The sequence below is a fragment of the Sorex araneus genome, chromosome 1 (assembly GCF_027595985.1).
Source record: "Sorex araneus isolate mSorAra2 chromosome 1, mSorAra2.pri, whole genome shotgun sequence".
Classification (NCBI taxonomy): Eukaryota; Metazoa; Chordata; class Mammalia; order Eulipotyphla; family Soricidae; genus Sorex; species Sorex araneus.
Genome location: NC_073302.1, coordinates 103,897,991 through 103,909,909, shown reverse-complemented (window position 1 = coordinate 103,909,909; position 11,919 = coordinate 103,897,991). Strand labels below are relative to the sequence as shown.

At 50.8% G+C, this 11,919-nt stretch overlaps 1 protein-coding gene across 7 annotated transcripts in view; it reads left to right on the top strand.

The window, feature by feature from the left end:
* Positions 1–3,170: 3,170 nt before the first annotated feature.
* Positions 3,171–11,919, top strand: part of CTNND2 (catenin delta 2) — a 902,659-nt gene continuing 893,910 nt past the window's right edge. For 2 of the 7 annotated variants that reach the window (XM_055141787.1, XM_055141773.1), the window contains exon 1: positions 3,171–3,331. In XM_055141787.1, the coding sequence (XP_054997762.1) occupies positions 3,295–3,331 (37 nt within the window). In that variant the 5' untranslated portion in view covers positions 3,171–3,294. Of the gene's footprint in view, positions 3,332–4,060; positions 4,220–11,919 lie in introns of those variants that run through there. The other 5 variants (XM_055141779.1, XM_055141770.1, XM_055141775.1 and 2 more) reach the window with 5 other exon arrangements.

The following is an 11,919-nucleotide window of genomic DNA, read 5'->3' as shown; positions in this document are numbered from 1 at the left end:
CCCTGAGAGTGCCCCACAAAACCAGACATGGATTTTTCACTCTTCTAAAAATCGGCATGCGATAAAATGATACCTGGATTTCTGAAAATATTCTGAACAACTAGGTTTCATGCCTAGACACTAAGTCAAACTTGGTTGTTAATAGAGATTTGCCTCAAAGTTTAAAAAGTGATTCGTCAATCCCAGAGGTGCACTACGTATTTAGAAGTGGTGTCTGTCTCACACCACCTTATTGAGACAGTCACAGAAGGAGCACGATAAAGAGTTCCCGCTGCGCTTGGCACTGTGAGAGGAACACAGGAAGCTAATAATGCCCGTCTCTGTGAATTCAGAACTTCAGAATGTCCCTTTAATAAAAAACAAACAGAACCATCACTAGCAAGAGATGGCAGCAGTGAGTCCTTCCAAGCTTTAACACGACAAGGATCATTTTATTTTTCAGCATTATCTCATTGCGCATTTAATAATATCTTAAATTGCAGATGGTTTTCAAAGCCCAGAGATCATAAGTGCCCCAATGAAATCAAACACAGGAAAGATGGAATAGAAGTAGCTCACAGCATCATTGCTCCTCAAAATCACCCCATTTGTCCCATCTCTGATGAAATGCACAGGGACTTTCATTTTGGTGGTGATTTTGTGGGGCTCCATCAGTGCTTGGAGTTTACCATCGCTCCTTTCAGAAAGACTAAAATGCCTTGAGGATTCTTTTTCTTAGATCTCTAGAAGTCAAAATGACATACATTTTCTCTGGAAAGTATGTGTTCCTCGGTTACAGCCCAAATGACCACCCTCTGCATGTCTCCACCCCCTAGCGACTACCTGCAAAATTTTTCTGAGCTAAAAGATGCAAAGAGAATTTCAGGTAAAATCAAACAAAACTGACCAAAGTCCAGGAAGGAAGCAAAGAGGAACCTTTCAAAGCTAATGCAGCCTAATGGACCCGGAGCTGCTAATTCTTCTTGTACCAAGTACTCCCCAGTAATTGAACTGCCTTTCTGAGAACTGAAATAAAAATTACAGCCCAAGGTGTATTGGAAGCGGGGGCAGTGGTGTTTTTTTCTCAGGAACCAGGTCTGTGCAAACCCAAACCCAAAGCCGGTTTGGAAAATGAATTCCAGGAGGGAGATGGAGTCTCAGTACTCCATCTGCCCTGTGGTGGGAGATTCTGAATGAATCTTCAGATCCACAAAACAGAGTGTGTTTGTGTGTGTGTGTGTGTGTGTGTGTGTGTGTGTGTGTGTGTTGGGGGTAGGAAGAGGGGCTGTTTGAAAAGAAGGGCCCCACTGGGGGCCTTGGGGAGAGTGAAGTACATGGCGCTGGGTGCTGAATTATGTGCCCAGGAAACTAATATTGGCAACATTATAAATCACAGAACCTCCATCAATTAAAAAAGTTGAAGCAGGTGAAGTGCTCGCCTTCACGTTGCAGAGTGCTGGGGTCGGATCCCCTGAGCCCTGCCAGGAGTGATCCCTGAGCACAGAACCAGGAGTAAGCCCTGAGCACAGAACCAGGAGTAAGCTCTGAGCACAGAACCAGGAGTAAGCCCTGAGCACTGCTGGATAATTCGCCTTTTTCCCAAGTGCATGGTCTTCCCGGGGTCAAAAGTTCTCGCTCCATCTGTAAACCCGCCTGAAACTTCTGTCCTTCGCTTTCTCTCTGAATGATACCCGAAGTACGGCCATGAGCCTGGGATAAATACCCAGGTCATTCTAGTCTGGAGAATCTCGCCCGACGCACAAGACAGCCCTAGACCCCTGTCTCTCTCAGGACACTTTCCTGGACTCCTCCGGGGACCCGTGTCTCTGGGGCAGGCAGAGACCATCGCCCCAGACAGCCTGGGACTCCCAGGATCAGGGACAGGGACCTGGGGCACGGTCAGGGGTCAGGAGGCGCCTTTGCGCGCTGGCCCCTTGGGCAGGCTGCCCTCTGCCTGCTCAGGGCTTGTAAGTGCGTTCAGGGGTTGCCCCGCTCACGCCACCCTCTTGGCTTCTGCAAACGAGGCACCAGGGTGAAGGCCGAGGACTCCGTGGTTTGTAATTCTCTCTGATGATCTGGGTGCCCCGATGTCACCAGCCAGGGGAGCGCGGCGGAGACTGTGAGCGCACCCCGCAGCCCCGCGCCCAGAGAGGATGCAGCCGGCCAGTCTGAAAGCAGACAGGGAGCCGGCGGGGAACTGGGCAGGGGTGGGTGGGGAAGGAACGGGGTGGGGGGGGGGGGTGGAGAGAGAGACAGAAAGAGAAGGGGGGAGAGGGAGGAGGAGGGGAGAGAGAGACGGAAGGAGAGAGGGAGGGAGGGAGACAGAGAGAGGAGAGAGGGAAGGAGGGAAAGAGACACAGAGATAGGGAGAGAGAGGGAGGGGAGGGGGGAGGGGGAGAGAGATACAGAGGGGGAGGGAGACACAGAGGGGTAGAGTGGAGGGGGAGGGCGGGAGGGGAGGCGTGTGGCCCCGGGGCGCCGCCGAGGCGCGTTCGCGGGGGCACGCGGAGGTGCGTGGCAGGAAGTTTACCTGCGTGCCAGCCCCGAGTCCGCGGGGCTTGTTCCCAGCCGAGTTTCTGCCCCCGGTGCCCAGCACGTCCCCGCGCGGCCCGGAAGACGGGACGCTGGAGCGGCCGGGCCGGGTCGGGGATGCCGCTGAAGCCCCGGCCCCGCGCTGGGTCCCCGCCCCCGCCCCCGCCCCGCGCCGCACCTGCTCGGCCCGGGCGCCCCGGCCCCTTTGTCTGCGGGCGGCGCCCCGCGCCCCGCCGTGGGCCCCTCGCGGGGGTCCCGGCACCTGCCCCGCGGCGGGCGGGGTGGGATGCGTGTGTGTGCGTGTAGGGGGGGGCGCGCCGTTCTCCCCCTCCCCCGCGGGTCCGGGCCCGCGCGCGCCCCCCGGGCTGCCCGGCCGGTCCCGGCGCGCGGCCGCCCCCCTCGGGCCCGGGCGCGGGCGCGCACTGGGCATGCTCTGCGGCGGCGCGGGGGGCGCGGGGGGCGCCGCAGGGCCGCGGGGCGCCGCTCGGGAGCGCTCGGCGCCGGGCACCGCGCCCGCCCCAGGCTCGCGCCCGCCCCGCGCCGCCCCGCGCAGGTCCCGGCCGGCCGGGCAGGGGGCGCTGCGGGCCGGGCGCCGCCTCTCGCCGCCGCCGCCGCGCTCGCCCGTGCGCCCGCCGCCCGCCCGCCCGCCCGCCCGCCGCGCTCGGCCCGGCGCCCGCCGGCGCCGCTGCCGCAGCCGCCCAAGGTCAGGACCTCGCCCCGAAGCCGGGCGGCGGCGCGCCCCCCTCCCGCCGGGGCCGAGCCGCGGGCGCGGGCGGCGGCTGCATGTTCGCCAGGAAGCCGGCGGGCGCCGCGCCGATCGGTGAGTTCCCGGGCCGGCGGCCGGGCCGGCGCATCCTCTGCCTGCATCCTCCCCCTCCTCCTCCTCCTCCTCCTCTTCTTCCTCCCCTCCTCCCTCTCCTCCTCCTCCTCCTCCTCCTCCTCCTCCTCCTCCTCCTCCTCCTCCTCCCCCTCCTCCCCCCTTCTCCATCCTCCTCCATCCTCCCCCCTCCATCCTCCTCCTCCTCCTGCCTCCCTCCATCCTCCTCCTCCTCCGCCTCGCTGCCCCGGGGGGCTCGTCCCCGGCTCCCGACCGCCCGGCGGCCCGGGGTGGGGGGCGACCGATCGCGCTCGCGCCGCTGCCCCCCTCGGCAGACGCCGCGGCCAGTGCCGCTCCCGAGCCCTGCCCGAGGGGTCCCCGCGGGCCGCCACCCTCGCCCTCCCCCCCCGCCGGCGGCGCCCCAGGGATGCGGGGGCGCAGGGGTGGGGGCGGGGGCCCCGCGCGATGCTCAATGTCACCCCCCGGGTGGCCGGCGAGCGCAGACGCCCGGGCCCGCGCTTCGGGCTCCCCGGCCGCATCTCCCCCGCCCCCACCCCGCGCCCGGGGGTCCGGCGAGCAGCTTCCCCGGGGGCAGGGGCGCGGGGTGCCCCGGGATGCAGGGCCGAGGCGTGGGGGGGGGGAGTCGTCGGGAATTAATGGCTGCGAGCAGTGGCGGCGGCGGCGGCCCGGGCGCGTGTGCGCGCGTGTGTGCGCGTGTGCGCGTGGGTGCGTGTGCGCGCGGGTGTGTGTGCGCGTGTGCGCGTGTGCGCGTGTGTCCCCGACCTCCCTCTTCCCGGGCCGTGTGATGTGTGTCTCCGGCGATCGCGGCCGCTGGGCGGGCTGGAGGCGCGGCGGCGTTCGGGGACCAGGCGCAGCTTCCCCGTCGGCGCGGTAGGAACAACTGTTTCGGGGTGTGTGTGTGTGTGTGTGCGTGTGTGTGTGTGTGTGGATGTGTGTGCGTGTGTGTGTGTGTGTGTGTGTGACAAAGGACGGCGACTTCCCGCATCCCCAAAGTTCTGCTGTTGCTGTCAGTGTGGGGTCCCCAGAGCAGGGTGTGGACCGAGCCCGAGCGGAGCAGGTTGCGGCTCCCCCGGGAGTCGCCCGCGCCCCCCACGCCCCTCGCCCGCGTTTTCGGCTGCACCCCGCGATATGCGCTGCCGGGAGCGGTGACTAGCGAGCCCGCCTAATGCGACCCGGGCAGGGCGCCGGGCCCGGCGAGCGGTGCGCGAGCAGCCGGGTGGGGGGCCTGGAGGGCATCGGATTTTTTCACTTTGGGGAACTGTGTGGCCAGGACTTAGAGAGAAGCCTGGGGGGTTCACTGTGACCAGTTGGGTGGAGACGGGGAGCTGCAGAATCTGCCTCCCCGGGACTTATTTCCTTGTGCATCCTGCTGTCTCTCTGGGGGCTGCCGGGGGTCGCTCTCTGTCTGTCTGTCTGCCTGTCTGCCTGCCTGTCTGTCTGCCTGCCTGTCTGTCTGTCTGCCTGTCTGTCTGTCTCTCTCCTGCTGCTAATTCACCCACACAGTTCAGGGGCTCTGCCGGAGCGTCTCCGCGTCTGAACGCCCACTGAGAGGTGCTGGCGGTGACGACGGTCACATTTCAGGGATGCTTGCTTTGGTACCCAGGTTTTCCAAGTGAGAAGTATGACGAATAGGGGCCAGGCGCCCACAAATAAGGACTCGGGGCTCCAAACCGCTGTAAAAGATTTCTGCCACACGCGGAGCCTATTTTTAAACGTTTGCAGGAGGGTGTAGGGAGGTGGGGGGTGGGGATATTAGATGGCATCTGTCCTGGCCTGTGTGAATTGCAAGATCTCAGGGCTTGAATGGAAGAGGCTTTGCCTTTGCAGGGAGATGCCGAGATTCCGGCGGCCTTCTAGCTAGCAAATCAGAGCCGGGCAGAAAAACACTGGTCCACGGCTCTGACTTGAGTCCATGGAACCCTGTGATTCGGTTTTTCTCTTACTGGCCTTAGTGGTACCTTATATTCATTCTCAGAGAAGTTTCCAAGAGACGGTGGGACACATGTCAGGCTGGTCACATTGTTTTAATTTAAAATGTTTTCCAAGAAAAACACTGTTTTTGGGTGAAGTAAGTAGATCCTCTTTTCTCTCTTTTTTGCGACTGCTGCTTCCGTTTCTTAACGTGCTTCAGGGAGGGCGGGTGAGCCCGGTTCTGCGAGGCGTGTCTGGGAGCACAGAGCCGCGGGTGGGCGGGTGGGCGTGGGGAGAATGACACGGATCGTGTCTGTGGGTTTTATGTTATATGGTGGATTGAGAATGATCGTCTCTGATGACATGGCAATTGTCATAAGGACACGAGGTTGTGGCTCTAATAAAATTGTCGTCGTCGTTCAGGAAGGAGTTATTTAATTTGGTGTGTGTTTGGGTAGTTGTTTAACTGAATCATTATAGATGTCGCGAATGTTTTCAGTGTTTTTAGTCAGAGTCATGCACTGTCAAATTAAAGTATTTTCTATCAGCCTCGCATCTTTCACACTAGAACACAAGACAGCTCTTTTCTCCCGGTGAAATGGTTCATCAGAGTGGAGAATGGAATTTGAAACGATGTTAGTTGGAAAATGCAATTTGTCATTCTGTTCCGTTCCTGAAGCTTACATCACTTTTGTCATGGTCTTTGCAATTAACAACAGGGATCTAATAGTCCCAACTCTTAACATTATTTTTGACCTCTTTTGATCAAATTAAATTTTCAGGGCCTTTCTTTTCGTCTGATGGAATGTGCTCTTTTATGAAGGGGTTTCTTTGCTGTGAAATGGACTTACCCAGAATTGTTTGAGGGTCCTCTTGGCCAGGGTCTCTTAACCTTTTCCCAACCACGGCCCCCTTCAAACCATGTTTCATTGCCGTGCCCCCACTTGTTGGCCCCTTCGCCTCCTGCCACTGCCCCCACTTGTGTGATTCCTTGGAATACCTACGGGCCACAAAAAGCACCATGAGAACGGCTGGTCAGCTTCCTCCTTATGTAAGAAAACCTCCAGGTCCCACTCAAAACGCTTTACTGCAGTTTTTCTGCAAAGTCCAACATATTTTGTATGGTCCAATATTAGTGGTGGTTACAGGCAACTAATGAAATAGAAACTACTGTCTTTGGAAGGCTGAAAGTATTCTTTTGTTTCTTTTGTTTTCATGAGTATCCTCAGGAGCTATGAATACCCAGCCCCCACCCCCCTTTAGTGGTGAATGGGTGGGGCTCGTGTCATTCTTCCTGCATATTTTGATTTTTCAAATCAATATTCCTGCTTTTATTTTTGTATTTTTGGGGCCACATTTGGCGGTGCTAAGGGCTTCCTCTGGCTCTGGGCCAGGAATCTCTCCTGGCTACCTCAGGGGACCATATGGGGTGCTGGGGATCAAATCCAGGTCAAGCACGTGCATGGCAAACGCCCTGCTTGCTGTGCTGTCACTTTTGCCCCAGTGGTCCTACTTTTAAAGAAGCATGTAGTTGACAGTTACCGAATTGGATGTCGTCACCCAGAGGATGCCTCACTGGCCTGAGGCCAGCAGACGCCTGATTCTCAGGGCTTCTGTGTAAGGCCGGGGTGGATCTTCACAGCTCAGAAATAAGCTCTCCAGCCAAATTCTTTAGTTGGTCACCATGCTGTGGGGTGTATGGGTGTGTGTGTGTGTGTGTGTGTGTGTGTGTGTGTGTGTGTGTGTGTGTGTGTTAAAGGGGGGGATCCTTGGCAGTGCTCAGGGCCTTGGGTGTCTTTCATAACTGTTTTCATCAAATCCATTTCAAAGGGGTTCCCAATATTTTGATGTCTTTGCGATGAGTTTATATGCATGTGGCCGAAAAGTTAATAGAAACGACGAGAACAGTTCGTGATATTTAAGGCTGACTTCAAGTTTATCTGATTCCATGCCAGAGTAACAGCTTTCCTATTAATGTAAAATATTAAACATGCCATAGATAAATCATTTCTATCAGTTACCTGCCTTGTGAGCTACTGATTAACAAAGTGCTTAGTTGGGTTTAATGAACCCAATTATACAAACAAACAGTACCTCCCGAACCAGAAACTCAGAAGCAGGCAGCTCTCACTGGGCCTTAGCTGGCTGGAGCTTGTTCAGACTTAGAGCACACAGCCTGCTGCCACGTCACCCTTGGTCATTTCTCTTCCCATCATATGGAAGTTAAGTGTCATTTCAAGCTCCGTATCATGGTTAATTGATTTGTATGAAATGTCTTTGTTATATTAGGATATTGAAGTTATACTCTGTATCAATTAGTTTTTGACAAATTGGAAATAATGACCAAATTGGTGAAACAATGCTTCCCGGATGCTGCCCATCTCAGACAGATACTCACCTCTGTTCCTTGGCAAGATTCCTAAAGTTACCTGAAAAATGAACAAGGTATTTTGAGCTCGTTAGTCCATTAATTGACATTTCAAATCAGAAATACATTTGTAGAAAGTCGGGGTTTTCAAATACACATATGCAAAATATATAAAATCATGTAATGTGCATGAATATACACAACTTAAATGTGCAAAGGCAGTGAAATAGGAAGACACTTGTTGGGTTCTATTGTATGTTCTGGGCCAGTGATGTTTTCCTCACAGTTGAGCTCAATTTTTCAGCTGTGGAATGGGTGCAATAAGAGACTATCTCAAGGGACCTGAGAGATAGTATTGTGGGCAGGTCAATTGCCTTCTATGCAGCTGACATGAGTTTGAGCCCTGTTATCTCATATGGTCCCCTGAGAACCACTGGGTGTGGCCCCAAACCCCGAAAAGCAAAACTAAAAGCCCCCAAACCCAAACAGCACAAAATATCTCAAAGGACTGTTTTCACGATTAAGCAAGTGCGTAAGTGGTTTGTGAATTCTAAACATGCTTCAAAGCACAGCAGCTATCTTGAACTCGGCATATTAAGATGGACACCTTTGCTTCATTTTTATATTCTTTTCCTGTTTGTCTCTGGAGCTTGGGGTTCAGGGGTCACTCCTGGCAGACTCAGTGTTCTGTGTGAGGTACCAGGGATCAAACCCGGGCCAGCCACCATGTATAGACCAAGCACTTTACCTGCTGATTTACCACTCCAGCCCCATCACATCTATTCTTACGTATATCCTCTATAATTAAGACTATACCATGAATATATATTCTTTCTCTATTCATATTTTAACATCTTATTATATAAACTTGTAATAAGATGTCACATTTCTATTCCACGATATACATTTTTCAGTCTGTAGTAGGTCAACTAAAGAAGACATACGTTATATCTCCCAGCACCATTATTTTAAAAAAAGGTGCCAACCCAGTAGAAACAGTGAAATATTTTAGAGGTGTGGAGCCACACCCCGTGGTGCTCAGGGACTGCTCCTAGCTCTGTGATCGGGAGTCACAGTGGGCAGTGCTCAGGGGACTTCGGTGCTGGAGACAAACCGATCTCAGCCCATGTGACATCGACACCTGGAACCCCGTGCTCTCTCTCCGGCCCCCCAAATGGGAGACATTGTTTGTGAGTGTAGAATTTCCACCTGATTGAACTCAGATTTTTTTCTGTAGAAATTCACAAAGTGCAAGGAAGATTATGGCTGGTTTCCTGGACATGACTCCTGGTGACGTCACTGCTAAACAGTTCCTCTTTCTAGGACCAAGGAGCATGGGTCCCATCATCGTATCCAACAGCTGCACCAAAAAAAGAGAGAAGGAAAACGTGAACAGTGAAAGGATTACCCGCAGAGAACACCCACCACCCCCTCCCCTACGTGAAATCAAGTCTTTGTGGGGAAAGGTGTGCATAGAAATAGTTTTTGGGATACAAATGGTAGCACCCACTTGCCCGCCCACCCTTCATTTGCACACCCAGCTCCTGGAATGTAGAGCACTCATCATTGAGGCATCATCTTTATGCTAGAGATGCTTGGATGTATCTTAGAATTTGTTACAGAGCATGACCTGGCTAGCAGGAGACTAATTTATCTTCAGTCAGAAAAACATTTTGACAATAAATATGGTTATTTATATTTAAATTTATGTGTTGTTGTGGGAACTGCCAATTATAAGTTACCAGCGGAAAATGCACGCTCTATTAAAAGACCTTGCTCTTCTTTCGGATCAGAGTAAGCAGGAGAGCCAATTAGGTTTGGTTAAATAAATACGTGTCAAAATCTCTTCAAGCTTTGAGTGACATGGAATGTATTACTAAGTGGGGTGTTTAAGTTGTAGCTTTGGATGATGGGGGAAGAGTTAAATCTATAATTGAAATGAGTAATTACTCTTTTCTTGCATACATAAGGGTTGATGTTTTCTCATTAATAATACTTTCTTGTTGAATAGATATGATTATCACAACTTTGCTTAGGAATTTGATCTGGTAGTTATATTTTTATCTAAATGCATCTGAATATGAAACAAATATTATAATATAAAATATAAAATAAAAAATATGTAAAATATGAAAATATTCTCTCTAATGTATTTTTCTTAAGAGTCTTTTAAAATAAAGTCTTAAAAATGCTTTTCTAATCTTGTTCAAATCTGAAACAACATAAAGCACAGAAATGCATATATTTAAGATATTAAATGTGCAATCATGTGGATTGTTGGTTTCCTGGACATGACTCCTCTTACGTATATCCTCTATAACTAAGACTATAACATTAATAATACTTTCTCATTAATAATACTTTTATTATTAATAAAAGTTTTTAGAAAATGCAATGAATATTCCTCACTCTGTCACCCTTAAAAAAAACCATAAAGCATCTCTCCATATTTGGAAAAAGTTGGCATACCAGAAGAACCAGAAACAAAAATGTGACCACTCTGGGTGAAATACCAACGGGGATTCGAGAGAGTGTAGTGTGTGGGGCTGATGTTCCAGAACCTTCCGCCATGCCTTCCTGCCCCCCCCATGCCCCCCGGGACAGAATCACATTTGAGGAGCGAGCCTAAACCTTGCTCTTCATAGGCAGGACAATCTCCAGAGGGTGGAAGAAGGAGCAAGCATGCGTCTTCATTTATTCTTCAGAGGCAAGGGTGTGGAAGGCTGGTGAGCAGCCAGAGAGTAGTATCAATTTAGCTCTCGAATCTCAAACGAAACAATCCCAGATAGAGAAGAAGTGTTCCTCCTTGTCACAGTGATAAAGAATTCTGAAGGTAGAATTCTGGATATATTAGCTTTCATAGTTACTTTGAATATTTTTACATATTTTCTTTACATATTTTATGGTATTTTGACGTTATACCAAGAATTTCTGAGTGTGTGTGGGGGGTGTGTCTGATGCCCAGGTTGATGTGTAGAGTGTGGCCCTTGAAATTTAGCTGATTAATGTATTGCCAACTTTAGCTTCTCCATATTTCTTCCCTCTTTCCCAGGGTAGAATCAGGTGGTCTTGTAAGTGGTAGAAAGTGGGCACAAAAATTCAATCTCGGACTTGCCAAACCCTAGTTCAGTGATGACTCAGGTCAACTGCTGTTCATGGCCGCATCTATCTCATTGTAGATCTTTAACGTTTGGCTAATCATCATTTTTTTTTCTCAGAAGGGGGAGTTATGCCCAGCCCTGGCATCCGTACTTCTGACTCTCTGCTCAGAGATCATTACTGTCAGTGCTCGAGGGACCCTATGTGGTGGCGGGGATTGAATAGGGTTGGCATTGTGCATGGAAAGTGCCTTAACTCCTGTCTAATTCCTGGCTCATCACTCTTTCAGCTGTCCATAGAGGTAGTGGACAGTCAAAAAAGGAGAAAAAATGAATTTCCAAATAAGCCTGATTTGCTTTTCATCCCAAGTCTAACTAACTATTGTACCTTATAAACACCTCGCTTCTTAAAGTTTATTTTTATCTCAAGTATTTTATTGGGACTTCCAGACATTAAAGTCGCAAATTTTTGGGAAGCAAACCAAGTCTTCCCAGTACTAATGAGTCAATGTTTGGTCTCCCAACTCCAATGGAATCTTCACTGGGGCCAACGAGGGTTTGATTTATTAATTTTTTCTTTCTTCTTCTTAGTCACTAGGTGAGGAGGTAGAGGAACTTGTTATGTCAGAGTTCTCAGAGCCTGTAGTAATCACATCGTAGCTTTTCAGGCCATAAGTGATAAAGGGTAACTGGAGATTGAACATTAAAGAATGTTTTCTCTAATGAGTTCTTAGAGTCATAATATTAAATCCCAAGTAGATACATTGAGAATATTGTATCTGTCAAAATATTGTGCCCTGGGTATTCGAGCATGGTATAACTGAGATTTAAACCTGAAAACTTTGTAACTTTGTAACTTTCCACAATTAAAAATTTAAAAAAAATATTGTGCCCCTATCTAGAGATATCTTACACAGATATTTTGCGTGAATCCTTACTTTTTTAAAATTTTGTGGGAAAGTTTGAGGTTAATGAAGGTTAGAAAGAAAAATCACACCAGAAGTATATGGATATGATACCCAGCACTTCTACACCACAACACCCATACAAATTCTCAGTGCTTATGACTCATTCCAAGTATTTCTTTATATTTGTATCAAATATAGTTTGGTGACTACTGCATCAATGCAGAGGATGCAGTAATCATTGAGAAACTACATATTTTCATTGGATGCCTTGAAACAAAAACATGC